Source organism: Python bivittatus, unplaced genomic scaffold, assembly GCF_059951505.1.
Source record: "Python bivittatus isolate LINGU-HERP-01145 unplaced genomic scaffold, Pbiv_v1 ctg000610_np1212, whole genome shotgun sequence".
Lineage (NCBI taxonomy): Eukaryota > Metazoa > Chordata > Lepidosauria > Squamata > Pythonidae > Python > Python bivittatus.
The window spans coordinates 17,112,482-17,133,211 of NW_028277088.1; the positions used below are offsets into that span (position 1 = coordinate 17,112,482).

Genomic DNA, 20,730 nt, shown 5'->3' on the forward strand with positions numbered 1-20,730 from the left:
CTTACAGCTGTTTCTTCAGCCTTGACCTGCCAGAAATGCTTTGACTCCAAATCTAAGAATTCCCAGTTAAGTTAACTGGAGGGTTCCAGATCGGTGAAAGTTTGCCATATTCAGTCTGTGGCTGTTATTTCTCTCTTGAGATCATTCTATGTCATGGGAGAGGGTAACCTGTGGTCCAAGAATTGCAAGTGGACTCCAGGCCAGAGTTTGTGGGCCCCAGAATAGCAAAATGGCCAATTTTTGGAATGAATGATTTTTCAGGGATTTTGTTTCTGCAAATTTAAAAGAGAAAATGTTCAGTCCTGCCCACCACCGCATGAGGTCACCAGATTACCAGGAGAAGCCCCAAGTGGACAAAACATTTTTTTAGTGTGACACCCACCCCCTAATGAAATAGCTTGCCCTCTTCTGTTATAAGTGGGTGAAGGAGATCTGGCTTGAAGCTCACAGCATATCCACTATTACTAGTAGCTGCAGTCTGAATTCGCTAGTTGGGGTTTATGGGATTTACAGCAAGCTTAGGTCAATACAGCTTCTGACATTTTTATTTATTTACTTATCTGACTGATATCTCACTTTCCCTCTAAGAGATCAAGGAAGCTTAACAGGGATCTCCCATTATTATAACTCCACAACAGCAAGGTTGTAAAGTAGGTTGGGCTAAGACAGAACGACTGGTCCAGGGTCACCCAACAAGCTTCCTTGAATAAGGGTGGACTTGAATCTGGGTCTCTCCCATGCCAGTCCAACACCTTAACTACTACACTACTCTGTCCCATGTGCTAGAGATAATAAGTCAGTGTGGCAGTAAAGGTTTTAAATATTTATTATAGTTACATGACACTTTTCCTCTATGGTGCTTGAGGCAACATATAGCTCTCTCTGTTCCATCTTTCATTTTACAGACACACTTACACTGCAGGATAATGCAAGATAATGTCTGACCTAAGATCGGTTAGTGGTTACTTGGCTGAGCTGGGCTTTGAGTGTGATGTCCCCAGATGTAGGCTGTCATTCCATCCACTGCATCATCTTCACAAGATGTTGGCAATGTTCTAATGACCATTTTATATCTACATAAATAAACATCTCAATTTCTAATAAATTTGACAATGGCCGAAACAGTTTTTTAATGAATTTCAGATCTATTGAACATGTCATTTCATGTGGCCTGCTTTCTGCTCTGGCCTCAGGTAGCAAAGATCCACAAGGTAAAGAATAACAGAATTCATGTTTTGATGATCTGGATTCTGGTCTCAGACACAGGAACCACTAGAGGGAGTATTTTGTCCTCCCATAGAGTTTAATCGCTTGGGGACAATTCATGGCAAATGAACATCTAGTTTGGAGGTCTTGAAAAACTGCTCTGCTTAGGAATGGAGGGGACATTACGGTTGGAGCCATGCTGTACTCCCTTTAGGGTTTTATTGGACTACATGCGTGAAGTTTGTATTTCTTTTATACAGTAGCAGTAGTAGTATCTTTATTACTAGCCACAACCCAAACAACCTAAAACCACACTATAAAACATGTGGGAAAAGACCTGTGTTTGGTCTACTTTGCTATTATTAACACAGCACAAATTCTACAGGCTATGATTGCAAATTAGTGACAGTCATTCTTATTTTAGGATCTTTATCCACCAAAAGAAGCTGTCTGTAGAATTCCTCTGGAAATGGGCTAAAAACTACAACTACCTTGATAACATTTCAAAGTGAAATACATGTATTTCTATCAGTTGTCATATTGCCCAGAGAACAACTCCCTGTAATATGTCAGGCTGAGAGGTTCTGACTGGTTCAAGGCAGGGTATAAACCAATAAATAAATAAGATCCTATCAAACATGGGGCAGCAGAGTGAGTCTCCTGCATCTTTCTCCCAGTTTTAATTTCATTGGATTAAAGGAAATTGCTTTCAAAATTCTTTCCAAAGGAGAGGAGAATTTCAGAGAATGAGTGACAAGCCCAAAGTCAGCCACTGAACTTCTGTGGTTGAGGATGAACTTGAATCTGGATCATGTCAGTATCACCTTAACTACCACACCACGGCAGAGATGCTAAAATCCCTCCACATCTCTGTGGTTCTTATCAACAGGATGAAAAGAATTCTATATTGCAACTTCTCCAATTCAGGTCTTTGAGAACGTTCCCATATTCCTTGGGGGGGAGGGGGGTGTTGAAGCCTGTGCCTACTACCTGAGGTCTTTCTTTTTTTATTGTTGCACCCCCTGAATTATGGTGATGCAATTTTCTATTGATTTAGGCAAGAGATTAAAAAAGAGAGAGGCCACCAAATCTCCAGCAGGCGAAACTCTTGCTAATGTTAAAAACGTCTCCATTATTCACCTGCGTCCTGCCTCCCCATCAAAACCTGAGCTGAAAAGTTTGCCTTCAGCTTCTCTGCTGACATCATCACACCTGTAAATAAAAACAACAACCCTGCTTCAAATAATGGGCCCTTGGCACCTCAGCCTTTCAAAGATCACAGCTGTATTTCCTCTAACTGCAGAGAAAGAGATTCTTCCCCCTTTCTACCTGGGAGCGGTGGAGAAAAGATGATGTTTGCAGATTTGGAAGGCACTCCGAAGGCATCTTTCCACTAATTTAAATCCTGCTCTCTTAGTGGAATTGCTAAATATATGAGCTTATTTTAACTTTAAAGCAAATTTGCCTGGGTTTAAAAAGAGATTTTACAGTGCTGCCAAGAACACATCACATGGTCATGTGTAGTCTGGAGCATTGCTCCACTCACTCTTCCCAATTTTAATGGTAGCCCTTGATTACAATGTTCATGTGATGTGTGAATAGGACCAGTGAATGAAACATGCCTTGCTTTAGGTCAGTAAATCACAATTGGAAACCATGGTTTGTGGTTGGCTGATTGCACCTGTGGTCTAGCCCATGTTTCTCAACCTTGGTAACTTTAAGATGCTAGCCTGCTATAAGAAAGAGGATGCTAATTTATTTGTGGTCATCTGGCATATTCCTAATTTATTTTGTCAGTTTTAGCCACTAAGCAATCTGTTGAATACAAAAAGGAGGTAAAACAAACTTGGAATTGGCCAAATGAACCATGACTGATCACCTGTAAGACACGATTCTGGCTTATTTAACAAGCCGTACTGATCAAGTTGTCACTTCATTTAAGCCAAGGAATTCACTTAATGCTTTTGGCCTACATCTATCCATTCATAGAAAAATCACTTGAGTTAGTTCTTAAATCAGTGTTTCTCAACCTCAGCAACTTTAGGATGAGTGGACTTCAACTCCCAGGATTCCCCAGCCAGCCATGCTGGCTGGGGAATTCTGGGAGTTTAAGTCCACACATCTTAAAGTTATTGAGGTTGAAGAAACACCATCCTAAACAGACCACTGCATAAAAAAAGTCCCACACTTCTTTTCCCACCAGATGGGTTAGGATATAAACCGATGGTTGATGGTTATCTCTGCAAATTTATGGTTTTATTTATTTATTTATTTATTTATTTATTTATTTTGTTCCTTTGTGTCAGGGTTGGCTCCTGGCAACTGCCTGGACAAGTCCCTGCAAGTTTTCTTGGCAAGATTTTGGACATGGTTGGCCATTGCCTCCTTCCTAGGGCTGAGAGAGAGGGACTCACTCAAAGTCACCCACCTGGCTTTGTTCCTCAGGTGGGTCTAAAACTCACGGTCTCCTGGTTTCTAGCTGGGCGCCTTCACCACTACACCAAACTGGCTTTCTTGAGAATGTATGTGCCCACACTGTAATCACAACAAGTATATCGTACCAGTTGATAACATCTTCAGCAGGCAAAAACTTTTTGGACATCAGATCTTGACATTAGTGGAAGGCTAATGTGGGTGGAATCCTGAAAACCAACTCTGAAAAGTGCCTCTGTGAGAAAGACCAGCCTCTAAACTCACCACCTTCTACTGTTGGACAGACCTACAAAGCCAGAAACACAACCACAATTGGTTGTTACCATTAGCTGGGTTTCACACTTCACACTAAGCTATAAATCCTGGCTTACAACTACAATGGCTAGATTCACATGGCATGCTCAGTCAAAACCAAAAAAAACCCCCTACCTCCCAGTGTTTGTGATGTAAGATCCCCTCTCCCCATTTTTTGGGGGGGGGTGTTTATGTATCTATGTGCATGCATGTTGTAATATTACTGTATTACTATTGGTTTGCAAATGGATAGGCTATTTTTGTTGTCTAAACATCAACTGTATCACCTTCTGGCAAAATGTCTTGTGACTAGCCATGCTTGGAACATTATCCTGGGAAATACAGAATGGCGAGCCTTGAATAACAAAGAGGTTTTGCGTTCGCTGACAAAAGAGAGCTATTATATGCTTTAGCCACTATTCCATTATCTTCAGATAAGTGCCATATGGTGCAGAGGTCCCTGCTTTATGATAAATTTGTTGGGGTTTCAATACTGAGATGTATAAAGAGCCTGTTAAAATATAATAGAAAATAATCAACCTGTGATGTGCGTGAGAGCTGTGGATGTTTTAAAACAAATGACAAGCAATAATAGAGTAAGGGCAAAGACATTCCACAGCTTCATAACAAAATTAATCTTCCTGGCTCCTTGGTAACATGTCATTATAATTCCCCCCACTTCAGAAATGCTATGCTTCCTGAGAGGGGCCGGGCCTTCTGTTGCAGAGCAGCTGTGACTGGAGTCATGGAGTGGCATTGGGTGATCCCCTGTGTAACTGCTTCTCTCGACGCAAAAGGTTTTCATAATTCTTGGACTAAATTGAAAAAATATCCTGGAAGAATGCAAGGGCAAACCACTTCCCTAACCCAGCCAACAGCTTGGATGAGCAATTAAAAATCCTCATAATCCTCATTTCTATCACTTAGGCTGTGCAAACTTTATGTAAATTGGTGGTGAACTGGGCAAAGCTTTTGGCAATGCACAAAGGGCCTCCTTCAACTTTCATGAGACCTCTTAGGGTTGCTTTGCAATCCTTTTAAAATTACTATTTTTCCAACGCAGATTTTAACTTTCCTGGTCAGGACCGTGCATTAGATCAAAGGTGGCCATTGGCCTGGAAGTCTGCCAGCTCAGACGTGGACTACTCAGGTCATTAAGCAGGCCATTGAAGCTCCTGAAGTCCAGTTCCCACAATGAGTCTGAGAGGAATTTGTTATATTAACCCTAAGCTTCTCTTACTTTTTGTTTACATTTCTGACTCTAACATAGCACTAAATTTACTCTACAAAGGATGGTTTTACGTTTTTTTTTTAATAGAAGGAATAGGCTAGAAAGAATTAAAAAGGGTTCTGCTAAGATGACTTTATGATAATGTATGACAGTGAATGCCGCGCGTATATTACGCAGACAGCTGCACTGCAAACAAAATACTTGCCAAGGTGGTTTCAAAGACATTCTAAACATCATTTTTCTTTATTCAGTAAGAAGCCTGTACATATAGTTAGAGTAAACATATTCAGGCTGTTGCTAAGAGCTTTAGAGTTTTTTAAAAAACCCTTCAAAATGTACTATAATCTCAAATTTAGGATATTATAAAGAGTATATGGAGAATGTAAAGAAATAAAAACCTGAACCTATAATATCAACAGGCTTTTTCCATGAAAACAATTGTTGTTGTTTAGTCGTTAAGTCGTGTCCGACTCTTCGTGACCCCATGAACCATATTGCGCCAGGCCTTCCTGTCCTTCACTGCCTCCCTGAGTTTGCTCAGTTTCATGCTCATTGCTTCAGTGATGCTATCTAACCATCTCATCCTCTGCCGTCCTCTTCTCCTTTTGCCTTCAATCTTTCCCAGCATCAGGGTCTTCTCCAAAGAGATCTCTCTTCGCATTAGGTGGCCAAAATATCTGAGCTTGAGCTTCATTATCGATCCTTCCAATGAGCAATCAGGGTTGATTTCCTTTAAGATTGACTGGTTTGACCTCCTAGCAGTCCAGGGGACTCTCAAGAGTCTTCTCCAGCACCACAGTTCAAAGGCATCAATTCTTCGGCGCTCGGCCTTTTTTATGGTCCAGCTCTCACAGCCATACATTACTACTGGAAAAACCATAGCTTTGACTATGCGGATCTTTGTCGGCAAGGTGACGTCTCTGCTTTTTAATATGCTATCTAGGCTTGCCATAGCTTTCCTCCCAAGGAGCAAGCGACTTTAATTTCATGGCTGCAGTCTCCGTCTGCGGTGATCTTGGAGCCCAAATAAATGAAGTCTGTTACTGCTTCCATTTCTACCCCTTCTATTTGCCAGGAATTGATGGGTCCAGATGCCATGATCTTAGTTTTTTTAATGTTGAGTTTCAAGCCAGCTTTTGCACTCTCCTCTTTCACCCTCATCAAGAGGCTCTTTAGTTCTTCTTCACTTTCTGCCATTAGGGTGGTATCGTCTGCATATCTGAGGTTGTTGATGATTCTCCCTGCAATCTTAATTCCGGCTTGTGATTCTTCCAGCCTGGCATTTCTCATGATGTACTCTGCATATAGGTTAAATAAGCAGGGTGACAGTATACAGCCTTGTCGTACACCTTTCCTATTTTTGAACCAATCGGTTGTTCCATGACCGGTTCTAACTGTTGCTTCTTGGCCCGCATACAGATTTCTCAGGAGACAGGTAAGGTGGTCTGGTATTCCCATCTCTTTAAGAATTTGCCACAGTTTGTTGTGATCCACACAATCAAAGGCTTTTGCATAGTCAATGAAGCAGAAGTAGATATTTTTCTGGAACTCTCGTGCTTTCTCCATGATCCAGCGAATGTTGGCGATTTGATCTCTAGTTCCTCTGCCTCTTCGAAACCCAGCTTGTACATCCGGTAGTTCTCGGTTCATGTATTGCTGAAGCCTAGCTTGTAGGATTTTGAGCATAACCTTGCTAGCATGTGAAATGAGTGCAATTGTGCGATAGTTTGAGCATTCTTTGGCGTTGCCCTTCTTTGGAATTGGAACGTAAACTGACCTTTTCCAATCCCGTGGCCACTGTTGCGTTTTCCAAACTTGCTGGCATATTGAGTGCAGCACTTTAACACCATCATCTTTTAGTATTTTAAATAACTCAGCTGGAATCCTGTCATCTCCACTAGCTTTGTTGTTAGCAATGCTTCCTAAGGCCCACTTGACTTCACTCTCTAGGATGTCTGGCTCAAGGTCAGTGATCACACCAGCGTGGACATCAGGGACATTAAGATCTTTCTTGTATAGTTCTTCTGTGTATTCTTGCCACCTCTTCTTAATCTCTTCTGCTTCTGTTAGGTCCCTGCCTTTTTGTCCTTTATCATGCCCATCTTTACTAAACGTTCCTTTCATATCTCCAATTTTCTTGAAGAGATCTCTAGTCTTCCCCATTCTATTGTTTTCCTCAATTTCTTTGCATTGTTCATTTAAGAAGGCCTTCTTATCTCTCCTGGCTATTCTCTGGAAATCTGCATTCAGTTGCTTATATCTTTCCCTTTCACCCTTGCTTTTCGCATTCCTTCTTTCCACAGCTATTTGTAAAGCCTCATCAGACAGCCATTTTGCTTTCTTGCATTTCTTTTTCTTTGGGATGGTTTTAGTTGCTGCCTCCTGTACAATGTTACGGACCTCCGTCCATAGTTCTTCAGGCACTCTGTCTACCAAATCTAATCCTCTAAATCTATTCATCACCTTCACTGTGTACTCACAAGGAATATGATCTAAGTCATACCTGAGTGGTCTAGTGGTTTTCCCTACATTCTTCAATTTAAGCCTAAATTTACAAGATGTTTAACCAAGTCAGCCAAACATCTACTGGTTGCATGGTTACAATGTGCAAGATTTGGTTAGTGTAACCTTGTTTGGTTTTTGTTTTCTGTAGCTTGGGCATATGGTGCAAACATAGGTTGTTAGGTTAGTTTTGGTCCAGTGTATTGTGTGAACCTCCAAAATGAGTGAATTTAACCATATTATGTGACCAGAACCAAAGAAAGGGAGTTCCGATGATCCCACTAAAAACAAGGAAGTTTACTTGCACTGTGACAACATCAAGTTTCAATCCTTGTTCCGCAATAATATTAACTGCCTACTATCCTGTGATACCAGAGGATATGAATAATGTAATTATCAAGACACAGTGTTAGTTCACAGCTGCTCACAGGCCCGCTCTTGAAGCCATAAAACTCCTTTGTTAAGTTTCCTTCATGTCTGGATCTTAAACTAGCAACATGGATTGTCCAGTGGATAATACAGCTTATCCATGAAACTCTGATATAAATCAGTTCTCGGTAAAAGGGGAAAGCAAATGGTCCCAATGTCCCTGTGGAAGTTCCTCTTGAGACCACCAGGCTCCATGCCTTAAAACAGTGTTTCTCAACCTTGGCCGCTTGAAGATGTGTGGACTTCAACTCCCAGAATTCCCCAGCCAGCCTTGCTGGCTGGGGAATTCTGGGTGTTGAAGTCCACACATCTTCAAGCGGCCAAGGTTGAGAAACACTGCCTTAAAAGATCATTTTTAAAATGTTCCTTGAGCTTTAGTTTTCATTTTTACCTAAATGAGGAGCTGACGTGTTGCAAAACAAAGCAACAGCCTCTAATATAATCTGTATTTATAAAAATCTCTCTCACCTCACATAAACCCCCATAAGCAATGGTAGTTTGAAGTGATTCTACCTGTCAATAAAAATAGGAAAGGAAGCTGAGAAAGTAGAGAGATCCTATTCACGCTTAGGGGTGTCTGCAAGGTATGGTCAAAAAATGGGCACCCTCTGGGCTTTTTTCACCACACCCTGCGGATACGCCTGTTCAGGATAGAGGCAAGGAACAATTTAACCAGTTTTTCAACTGGAGATTGTTGTTTTGTGATTAGCCACAGAGCATTGCATCTGTTTTGTAAGTAGCCAAGTGACCCTTAGAGCAGTGTTGTCCAAACTTGGCCACTTTAAGATGAGTGGACTTCAACTCCCATGCTGGCTGGGGAATTCTGGGAGTTGAAGTCCACTCATCTTAAAGTGGCCAAGTTTGGACAACACTGCCCTTAGAGCAACCATCAGATGGCTTCAAAATGTTGAATGTTTCTGTCGACTGAAAAAGGTTGCCTCCTGCTTACATGGAACACCAAGCAATGCCCTCAAGAACGATCTTCTCCTTCTTGCAGCATTTTCTTATAGAGACTGGAATAATTTTTGTGACCCTTTGTCCAGCCGGATGGTAGAATGCATCCTTTTTCAGTTAGAGTCAAGGAACAACTTCATTAGTTTGGCTAGTGGCAAATGTTTCTTTTGTGACTGGGTTAGGGTTAACATCCATTTTGGGAATTGGCAAACAATTCCTATGCCACCCATTTTGTCCAATCACCTGCAACCCACCAACGAAATCCTAAATATACTCACTGGCTCCCCCAGGTAGCCTCCCCCTGCTCTAGAAGGTTTTTAAAATCTCCCTCTTCCTTTTAAGACTTCACCAATCTATTTTTAACCGTTCTAATTTGATCTGATCTGATCCAAGAAAATCACTGTTCTGCAGCAACACTTTCTGTGTCAACCTATCCTTTTGCTCTCGCTGCCACCATCGCTCTCGGAAGATGGTGAGGGGCTAGAATTGAACTGAAGCAAGAAGAACAGAAAGAAACCTCATCAATGTCATTGTTCCCTGGAGTTCTAAGATCAAATGCAAACAGAGCAAAAAGGGCAGAGGAGGAGCAAAAGAAGTTGCACAAGGTTTCCCAGCACAATGGCTACTCACAGAACATGCTCCTTCAAGGCCACTTTTAATTAATGCTGTTCCAAAAATCCCTTCTATATTTTTACCATTCTTACACTTTTTAATGAGGATGAGTGCTTCCCACCTGCCCACCCCCAAAGGGGGGGGGACATTTGGTTGGGATGCACAGGTCTTGCATTTATTTTAGTTATTAGGGAGTCAAAAGATGGGTATCAGTGCTCCTCTTTCACTGTTCAATTGTCTCTTTAATGCAGTGTTTCTCAACCTTGGCAGCTTTCAGATGTGTGGACTTCCACTCCCAGAATTCCCCAGCCAGGCTGGCTGGGGAATTCTGGGAGTGGAAGTCCACACATCTGAAAGCTCCCAAGGTTGAGAAACACTGCTGCTCGTTGCTTCCCTCTGCTCCAAAGGGAGACATCTGAAAAAAAGCCTCCTTTTCTCATCAAGAAGGGGGCAGCCAGAGGTTGTAGAGTTATGGCAAGGCATATAACTGGAAAAACAGCCAAGCAAAATAGCAGCCACCTCTGCCACCCCTGCGGGGTAAGCATAAAGATACTCTTTGGTCTCCCACATCAATTTCTCAAAAACCAGTTATGTATTTCATCTGTACACTTTTGGGCAGGACTCTTTGTTTTGCAACTGTTCAATCGCTACCTACGTGCTATGTAAGTAAATAATACCCACTGCCTATGGTTACCTCCTCATTCAGTGCAATATGATGGCCTGACCCCGCTAAATGGAAAGGGGTGGGCTCCAGATGTGTTGTGGCTGCTAACACCCAGAATTCTCTCGACATCTAGGAACCGAGATCCCAATGCAAATACCAGGTTGAAGAAGACTAGCATAAACTCTGTATGCTCAGGGGTATTGATTTTGTAGTATTTTAACAGCGTGTGACATCCGAATCAATGCAGATGCAACAGAGGCTGAAAACAGCAATTTCCCCTCTAATAACTATATTACTTAGATATGGAGTAGATGTTTCCTTGCAAGAACTCATACCATAATACCTTTTTGTTGTATTCATTGCTGAGACCACAGATTTCTGTTACTTATATTACTCCATCATTTAATAGCATGATTTTAAAGAAATAAAAACACCCAAGCAGTCATTATTAAGAACTTGTTACCTGCTGCATTTGATTAAACATACATAATTGATTTTATTAAACTCATTAGGATATTCCACTGAGATGCAATTCTGATAATGCAGTGGTATTAGAAGGTGTACCCAATAAACTTGGTGAACTCCATAGAACTTAGAAGGTTGTGGTAGTTGGCAACTTTATACAAAACTGCTTGCTTTGTAAGTACACTTAATACTACAGGTAAACTTTGCTCAGCAACTACCCTGTTTCACAACTGTTCAAAGTTACAACAGCACTGAAAAAGTAACTTTATGACCAGTCCTCACATTTACGGCCATCGCAGCATCCCCACAGTCATGTGATACCATTTCACAGTGATCACAGTCATGTGATCAGTCATGTGATCACCAACCGGCTTCTGACAAGCAGAGTCAATGGAGAAGCCAGCAGTAAAATCACAAGTCACAGTTACATGATGTCCCACTTAACGACCCATGGTGATTCACTTAATGAGCAAATTGGAAGTGATGTTGTAAGTCAGTTGCAGTCATGTGATGCATCGCTTAGCAACCATGTTGCTTAGTGATGGAGTTTCCAGTCCCAATTATGGTTGCTAAGTGAGGACTACTTGTACTACAATACTTCCACATAAAAAGGTTAGTTAACATATGACATGGAAGTCCTTCATTTGTCACCAAGGAGACCTGCTGCCTGATAACACAGATAATGCCAAGCTAAGGTCCTATATTCCTAATATCACTGTGTAGTTTTGCAGTTTTATGAGGTTATGTTTGAAGAGTAGCAGTTGGGATCACACATCCCACTGAATGCACACTGTGGGAGCCTTGCTGAGGGTGAGGAAACAGAGTTAATTCCCCTGCAAAGCTGGAAGGTTGCACATGACCCCATCAGACTTTTGAGCCATTTTGGAGACTGCAGAGTGGTGGTTAAAGGGGGAAACCAGAGCAGTTTGCCTCTCAAAACCTCCCACTCTCCCCCACTCCCCTTATTTCTGAGGGAAAAAACCCAAAGCAATTGCACAGCCCCAAACTGACCATTTTGGGGATGTGGTGGTGAACTCCTTGTGTGCTGGGGATGCCATATGCAGCCTCCATGATGCCCACTCCTGCACTAAGCCATAATCATGTTTTGTTCTACAAAATATTTTGCACTCTCTGTCTGGAAGGTGACACAGTGCTCTGAGTTCCATGTATCCACTTTAAACACCACACAGTCTGAATTCATCCATTACATTTAGCTACAGAAGCCAAAGAATTAACACAGCTAATCCAGTTAAGCTATAGCAAAGTAGAGCCTGTTTTGGATTAGCAGAACATGTGAATCCAGCCACTGTGATTGGAAAGATGTACTTTTTGTGTGAACTAGACCATTATGATTTTTCCAACAAGCAAGAGTTAAAGCAAAGTATGGCTGAATGTGATCCGTGAACCCAAAGTGTGTTTTTTAACAAAGCCCTACAGCAGTGGGGTGGCTGGAAATTCTGGGAGTTTAAGTTTAACACATCTTAAAGTTGTTGAGGTTCAGAAACACTACGCTACAGATATGGTTAGGTATGATGGTGAGATATCCATGGATTAGATCTCCAACTCCGAAAGACTGAATGGTAACCAAGAGAAGATAATTATGTGTATCATCCCCCCACCAAGAAGAAGATACTATTAGCCTCACAAAAAAAGCACATAATTCGCAAATGTGTACTACATAGTAAACCTCTCAGCAGGCTCTGCACAACATTTTCCATTCTGTTTTCTTTTTCTTCCAAACAACAATTTCGCCTTTGGGAATATAACTTTTTTTCAGTTATACTTGTTTTGCTTCTGTTGGACTTGGCATTTGTTGTTGTATATATTCACTAAAGTTAACTGCGTCTACTAAGCATTTATTAAAACATACAGGGGAGCGAGGATATTAAAAACAATACAGCTAGCCAGCACCAAGCATCTTGCAGTTAGAAAACCTTCATAAAGCGATTCTGTATTAAGCCTTCAACATGTTCCATAAGGACATTCACGTCAGCAGCACAGATCTCATAGTTTGGTTTCTCATTCTTTCGCAGCATCTCTAATAGGCCCCCGTGGACTGGAGGCAAAGGGTTATATGAGTTTAACAACTGAAGCTGGCTTAATGGAGTCTGTTTTATTTCCCCAATCCTCAGTGCCTGTAGGATAGCAGGTGCAAACTTGGAATAATGAGCAGTAGAAGAAATGATAACGGGGCAAGTTTTATCCTGAAGTCGATCTGCAACCACTTTGGCAACAGCTGTATGTGGATCCAGAATGTACCCTGTGGTATTGAACACAGAGTGTATCGCATCCAGACAGTCTTCCTCAGAGCACCAATCGGCCACTAAGTCCTGCTGAACCTTTCGCAGGAGCTCTTCCTGCAACTGGAAGCACTGCTGGTTTTCCAGGCGGAGAAGTAACTGTGTCACCAGCTGTCCATCACCATTAGCAATCAGGTGTAAATAACGTTCAAGGTTGGAAGACTTCAAAATGTCTATTGCTGGGGACAAGCTTGGCATTAATTGCCTTCCTTGTAAATCATACAGGCCAGTTTTTAAAAATTCAGTCAAGACGTTGTTTTGATTGGAAGCACAGATACATTTCCGAATAGGGATCCCCATGATTTTTGTATAGATCGCAGCTAATATGTTGCCAAAGTTACCTGTGGGAATACAGACATCTATGGGGCTCCCAAATGAAATAACACCTTGCTCAATAAGGTTCAGATAAGCTGATGCATGATAAACCACCTGGGAAAGCAAGCGTGCCCAGTTGATAGAATTTGCGGCACTTAACGCTGTTCCATATTCCATTGTGAGAAAGCCAGTAAAATCTGAATTGGTAAACATGTGTTTGATGGCAGATTGGCAAAAATCAAAATCAGACTGGACCCCTATTGCCTTTGTGTTTGCTTCTTGGCAGCTGGTCATCTGGAATTTCTGTATCTGGCTAACTCCGTCACGAGGAAAGAAAGTGATCACAGCAATTCTTTGCTTATCAGTCTCCTTCAGTCGACTAAAACCATTTAGAACTGCACTTCCGGTGTCACCAGAAGTTGCTACCAAGACCAAGTAATTGCAGCTTTGGGGAATGCAATATGCAAAGAGATGGGGCAGTAACTGCAAAGACAAATCCTTAAATGAAGCCGTCGGTCCATGAAACAGCTCCAGAAGAAACTGATTCCCTTGCAGATGCCTAACTGGGGCGACCTTAGAACACATAAAATTTTGTCCATATGCCATCTCAATCATTTCCCACAATTTGGAAGCAGGAATATCATCAGGATGTATGCACCTTTCCAGTATAACCTGAGCTCTTTCGGTATAAGTTGCCCCTAATAAATGTTGCCATTCTCCACCAGTGAATTTTGGAAGTCCCATCTCAGGAACAAAGAGCCCACCATCTGGGGCCAGACCTTCAATAAGAGCATCACTGAAATACTTAACGCAGTTCCTTGACTTATCTTTCTTAATGCCACGGGTGGAAATGAAGCATTCCAGCTCAGAATCTTGATACCTCTTAACAGCATGAAGCACTTTGTCTGCTACAGTCTCTGCTGTAATCCCATTTTCACAGAGGACACGGACATCATACCACTTTTTGTAAAACTGCTTCCTGATCTGAATAATGTCTCTTAATGATGTACCTTGACCTTGTCCCACAATACGATCCACCTTCATTAATTTCAAACGATCCATTATGCTTTCTGTGGGTACATCCAGATATACCACTATTCCATTTTTCTTCATATGCTCCATGCTAGCAGCATTCATTGGGTTAGATCCAGAAAGGGAAACTACACTTCCAGATGCTGAAAGGTTTAAGAGGGCTCTTCCTTCTTCTTCTATAAACTGCTCATTCCCAACTTCCTTCAATTTTTGTGCCACACTCATATTCCAAGTTGTTTCAAGGACATCATCATCCACATCTATGAAACAAGAGTCCAGTTTCTGACCTAATATTTTTCCTACTGTTGTTTTTCCAGCGCCAGGAGGCCCCATCAAAACAATGTTCTTATCTCCAACAACAGAGTCCATGAATGTCCATGTCTTCCAGCTAACGGCAAAGCTTCTTGAGAAAAACAACTTTAAATACACATCAGAAACCATGCTGTGACATAGTAACTTCAGATGACTATTCCAGCTCATACGTAGCATCTTTTTCAAATTCTAATTCCACCAGAAGAAAAAATGCTTTAAAGGAAAGAAGAATACATACTTGAGTTACATTTAAAACAATTGCTAGACATTTCTGACAGCTCTTTTCCTATCTTAGAAAAGCATGATTTTGAACAAGATCACACATAGTTTCGAAATCAGATCAGACTGCTTTCAATGACAAAGAGGTCAATCTGTTGATAGCTTTCTCTTTTGAAATCTGCCCAGAAAGACACACGTTCATAAGCTGCAACATTTCTACTCTGAAAAATAGCCACTTACAATGGTCTCATAGAAAAAGAGCTGTGTAGAAATTGATATATGTGGCATAGCTTAACTACTACCTTGGCTAAAACCCACCAGCAGAACAGGACAAAACTAACTGTAAAATTTAAAGTGTTAGAATGAATGTTCAAAAGCAGCACTGACATCAGGCAGATGATGTTCTCAAAATCAATAAAATCTTCTCAGTGGTTCTAAACCAGCTCTCCAAGCCAACTACTAAAAACTATGCTATATACCATCACCTATATGCCACAATAACTCTTCTCTCTTCACCGCTGCTCTTGCATATAGGGGAGTGTTACAATATACTCAGGACACCCTTAAAGCTAACTGCCATAGGATGGCAAACCTATCGAATGTGGCCATCAGTTACAAAAAAGCCAGGATTACACAGAAACTTTTTTCTTAAAACAAAAGCCAAGAATTCAGTTCCCCTCTCCATGGAATATTACTTTTCACAACGTTCCAGTGATTTTAATGAAAACAGAATGCACTTGATATATTTATACAAAATCCCTTTTTCATTTAGTTTTAAAATTAATCTACAAGGCAAGGCATAATTCTGCTTAAATAAACATGCAGTTCCCAACTTACCATTGGGTTTTTCTAGTAATCTTCTTTGTAGATGATGCCAATCCCACCCACCCAAACTGGTATCTGTCAACTGCTCTCATGCAGGAACCACAGTTAGCTGTTGACTGTTTCACACTTAATCTAGATGGACCAGAATAAAAAAAAGAAAAGATCAGAGTAAGGTGAATGCCACATCAGCAAATGCTCTCCAGAGAGCATGAATGAACAAACATGGAGCAGGGCTCTCTAGCTCTGATAAATATGTGTGTTGCCAAGAGTGAATTCATTTGTTTGTTCAGGGAAATCAACAACTGCATCAGCATGAATTGCAAAACAAACAGCCCAGGCTATTAAGCAACATTCGGCAGGCTAGAATAACCTCATATCACTTTCTTTGTTTTCAAAATTAAAGGAAATAAATTCAGAAATAACACATTCCTGCATTTTTTAAATATGACTCTGCAATTCTGTGATCATGGAAAATACAGTATATGGACATGACTGTTTCTAGAGAGGACATCATGTTAGCTTTCTGCAGCAAATACAATAAAAATGTTGCAGATCTTAAAAATGATAAACTTTATTTGCATTGGATTGTTCATCTTTCCCTTCCCAAGGACAAGGAGAGGGAAATACTTTTGAAAGGGAAGATGTAACCTCAGTTTTTCACTCTTAGCCACCAGAGAAATATTTACAGCAGTGACTTTTTCACATTGATATTAGTTATGGAGAGACAGAGGCATCTTGTGGTGGGCCAGATGCTTTCCAACAGCAGTCGATCTGCATCAGTTCTGGAAGTAACACAGAAAAACACCATCCCTTTAAAATCTATGGGAAGGAATTTTGTAAAAATAAACAATAAAAATGGCTGAAAATGCCACTCCTCCATCCCTGCCACATGAACTAAAATGAGTTCTTCAAGACCATTACCATTGGAATTCCCCATTGTACTAGGTAGGATTGCCCTTCCCACTATAAAACTCACTGAAATAAAAAAGAAACAACTTTAGTTTATGAAAGTGTTTTGAAATGATTTACTGCCTCAGAAATCATGGACAAACCATTAGGTATAAGTTAGATCAAACCATCATGTAATTACACTGCCCATACTGAGTATTACAAAGGGTAGATCCGTGCAAAATTAGTTTCCTGCTAAAATCAGTGGGACCTATGTATCACTGAAATAAAGATTTAGCTTGTTATAGAAAATTGTTTCTATCCCAGGAGGAGTCCTATATTTATGCTGGCCAAATTTGCCCATTCCACTAGGCCATAATGCAGCTCCTTTGATTTAACTTAGCATAATGACTCAGCTACTGTGGTTATCAATGATGGTTTATGGCTGAGTATATATGCCTTACCAACCAGTCAACCACATTTTTTTCTTTTGCTTCAGAATTACTGATGTTCCAGGAAAACAGTACTCCTGTGTAAGCAACAACCAAGCAAACTATTGGGATAAAACTCCTCCACTCTCCTTCCTTCATATTCCATGCCAGTTAGCAGCTGCAAAATTTAGTTGTTCTTGTTTTGCTCCTAGGAGATCAGTAGTCTTATGGCAAAACCAGAACAAAAAAAATGACCTATTAGTCCAGGTGGAGTTTGCACGCAGATCGATAGCATTCCCTTCCACTTCCCTCTTATTCCTCCCAACCAGTCAGCCAGAAATGTTGTTCCTTTTGCCACAGGATAACAAGGCTGGGAGACTGATAGTCCGATGGCAAGATCATCAGATCAAAACTGGTTGTAAGGTCTACTCTTTGCTAGCCAGGTGTCCAGTCTGTCTTGCAGCTTGACTCAGAAGATAGACCAATATTTTTATGTTTGTTTTTTAAAGTCCGTCTTCCAGCACATCAATAAACCTATCAGGAAAAAAAATGGAGGCTGGAGATCAGGATAGAGGTCATCCTTCCTGCTTCATGTAGTGCCCCTCCTAATCTCTACCAATCCGTCAGCTGAGATTTTTGATTGACTTGGATGTATTAATCTTCCAAAGACTGAGAGGCAGGTCGGAAGCATTGTCTTCCAGGAGACGTATACTCACTTGCCAAAAAAAAAAAAGGCTCACAAGCCAGGTGTTTGGTCTCTCTTACAAGCCAAGTCAAAATGGAGAGAGTGCTCAGCTTAGGGCAGAGAGACAGTATGCCTGCAGCAGACTTAGGCAGCCAACAATAGCTGGGTAGGTCCCAGCCCTGACTTTATCATTGCCAGCTTCATCACCAAGGCATCATAGCTTGTTCACACTGCAAGTTTTGTGTCAGGAGAAGAGGGAAAACACTATTTTAATGTGGAACAATTGAAGATAATTTTAGGCTACCATGAGCACACAGACTGGCAATGAAACAAAAGTGGAATCATGAGGATATGTCACTCAAGATGGTTATTGGGGCGACTTCGTTCCATAGGAAGCAGGATGTGAGGGTATAACCTATTTTTTTTTCTTGGTTGACTCCAATTTGATGGCACATAATCAAAATATGGAAGTGGTTGTTACTGTCTTCTTCTGGGATGATTTTTTGACTTCTCAGCCTTGTCAACAGCCCAAGATTTTCTAGTGGTCTCCCATTCAAGTATTACAACACCTGACCATATTTAGTTTTTTAAGTTTCAAGGCACAGTTACTCCAGATCCAATCTACAGAGCTTTATTTCATACCATCATTTTTGCTGCTTAACTGATCTGTAGTTTAGATGATCTAACAGTATGCATGTGATTGCAATAATCTAAAGAAATGAATCTCAAACGAAGAACTTCACTGTATGTACAAAACTAATCTGCAGTTTAACTAATACCATTAAAAAAGGAACAGCTCTTCAGTATTCTAAATGATAAGTGAGTTTTTTGAATAATTGGCCATCAGAACATAAGTGAAGCAAATCAGAGATATTTTATTTCAAATGTGTTGATTAATTTAAATAGTGAAAGAGATCCTCCATCTAGTTCAATCCTCATGGTCAGAACTACAAGCAATATGAAATGTTAGTCTTTTATAAATGAAGTCTACATGTATGTACAAGAGAAACTGTGGGGCGGATCTGCCCTCTCTTGGCATGCACACCTTGGCAGTTTTCCACTCGGTTAATATGACTATGGAAGCTACAAAAGGTCTAATATTACCTCTAATATTTGGAAATACAACCCTATTGGATTCTCAGTTGCAGTTTGTTCTTGTTCAGCTCACAATGAATCAAACATTTACACTAACACATTGTATAAGACTAACATCATATGTCCAATTTTCAACTTTGGTCCACTAAAACTGACCAAAATTGAAAATTGATTACTGGTGTTCACATTAAATTCCCAGACTGAGAGTCCTCCGTTGCTTGGGGTAATGGATGCTGACCTATTAATCTGGAACGTAATGGCTGGAATCACACATCATGTTAAGCCATGGTATACAAATGCACTACTTTCTCAATAGTGCCCCTTTAAGCATTTCATTAAGTGATTCTATGATTCCATCCAGTGACTCCTGAATAAACAGAATTAACCCCCCCCCCAAAAGAGTTCTCTTATGTAATCCCACTGATACAAAAGCAAACTGTGAGCCTTTATCATTTCACCAAAGGTCTTTAGGAAGGTAGATTTAGACTATTTCTCAGTTATGGTAGACACAGGACAATATTGATAAAGGACTGCCCTTGTCTGGACAAAACAATAATCTCCCCAAAGAGACTGATTTTCATTTAAAAATTTAAAATGACTGCTCAGGACAAGGGAAGGAGAGTTTGTTTATAACTATCTAAGTAGAAAGCCTAGATGAGATCTCTCCCATGAACATGGGCTGAACCTGAGGGCTTAATCAAGGAAGTAATAAATAACAAATTCAGCTAAATTGATTGTACTAATCCAAACAAACATTATGGCTTAGCTTGATAAGTGAATCCAATCAGTACCTGTTTGCGGCTTTATATCATCTTTGTCCTCCTGAGTAGACAATAAGACAGGATATCATTCCAAAGTATTTCCAAAATGCAAACTAAGGGAGTCTCAGCAGAGAAGGACCTAGCAACTTGATGGTGGAGATGAGGGTGGAAATACTGAACCCAGCTCTGATAGATGAATATTACCCTGGAATCATTCTTTTACAAATTACTTGAATTTCTAGCCTTAGGATTCAGTCACCAGCGTGGCTTCCATGTATGCGATGCTGTGCTTTTTCACAAGAGTTTAGACTGCTAGACTGTTTAAGCAGGGGATGAAGAAACTGTGGCCCTTCAATTATTTCTGGGTTACAATTCCCATCATCCTTGACTATTTGCATATTGGCTGGCGTTGTTTGGTTTTAGGAGCATCTGATGAGCTACCAAATTTCTTAGCGCCGTCTTGAAGCATTCAAAAAAACTCGTTTATGTTTGGCTGCTGCAGCATGCTAACGAACCTCCCTTGCTGGTATTTTCCAGAGCCGGGCCAGTCCAATCTCATGTGGTGAATTAGAAATCAAATCGTAAATGGCTTCCTCCTCCATATTTGAAACTTGCAAACCTCCATTTACTGCTGAACTACAATTCCCAGCATACCCCCCTTCTCTATGCAGGCTGAAGCTGTCGGGAATTGAATTTCTCCATCATTAGAGGGCCGCAAAAGCGCTTCTCTCGGCATGATTCCCGCTCGGTCAATTGGCCGTGAACCTCTAATCATGAACAAGGAAAGATTTGTGCGTTCCCCAAACTTAGGAGGAAGAGCTAAGCATCTAGCTCACAAGAAAGCTCTCCTTTCCAACGCAGAATTTTCCCACCCGCACTCAATTACCCTCCCCTTCAAGCATCAGCTCCAGCCGAGATACGTACTATTTACGCATGCGCACACGCCCACTCCGACCTCGTCCGAAGATCTACCGACTCCTTCCTTCTATCATTGTATGGCGTCCTTGCTGTTTAACTCTCCTATCGCGCTTGCGCACCGTTCCATCGAGCTCCATGTCCCGCCCCATTCGGCCGCCT

The 20,730-nt window shown here is 41.0% G+C and overlaps 1 protein-coding gene across 2 annotated transcripts; it reads right to left on the reverse strand.

The window, feature by feature from the left end:
* Nucleotides 1-10,796: 10,796 nt before the first annotated feature.
* Nucleotides 10,797-20,714, reverse strand: THNSL1 (threonine synthase like 1). 2 transcript variants are annotated; one of them, XM_007430673.3, is made up of 3 exons: nucleotides 20,578-20,714; nucleotides 15,806-15,925; nucleotides 10,797-14,962 (listed from the first exon to the last, which is right to left on the reverse strand). In XM_007430673.3, the coding sequence occupies exon 3, from the start codon at nucleotides 14,924-14,926 to the stop codon at nucleotides 12,716-12,718; it is 2,211 nt and encodes a 736-aa protein (XP_007430735.2). In that variant the 5' UTR covers nucleotides 14,927-14,962; nucleotides 15,806-15,925; nucleotides 20,578-20,714; the 3' UTR covers nucleotides 10,797-12,715. The 2 variants fall into 2 exon arrangements, with proteins under 2 accessions (XP_007430735.2, XP_025023986.1); XM_025168218.2 differs by lacking the exon at nucleotides 20,578-20,714 and adding an exon at nucleotides 19,684-20,523.
* Nucleotides 20,715-20,730: the final 16 nt, after the last annotated feature.

What these genes read in the sequence shown, in the direction of transcription:
- THNSL1 (XM_007430673.3), bottom strand. Translation starts at nt 14,926, where the DNA reads ATGCTACGTATGAGCTGGAATAGTCATCTGAAGTTACTATGTCACAGC.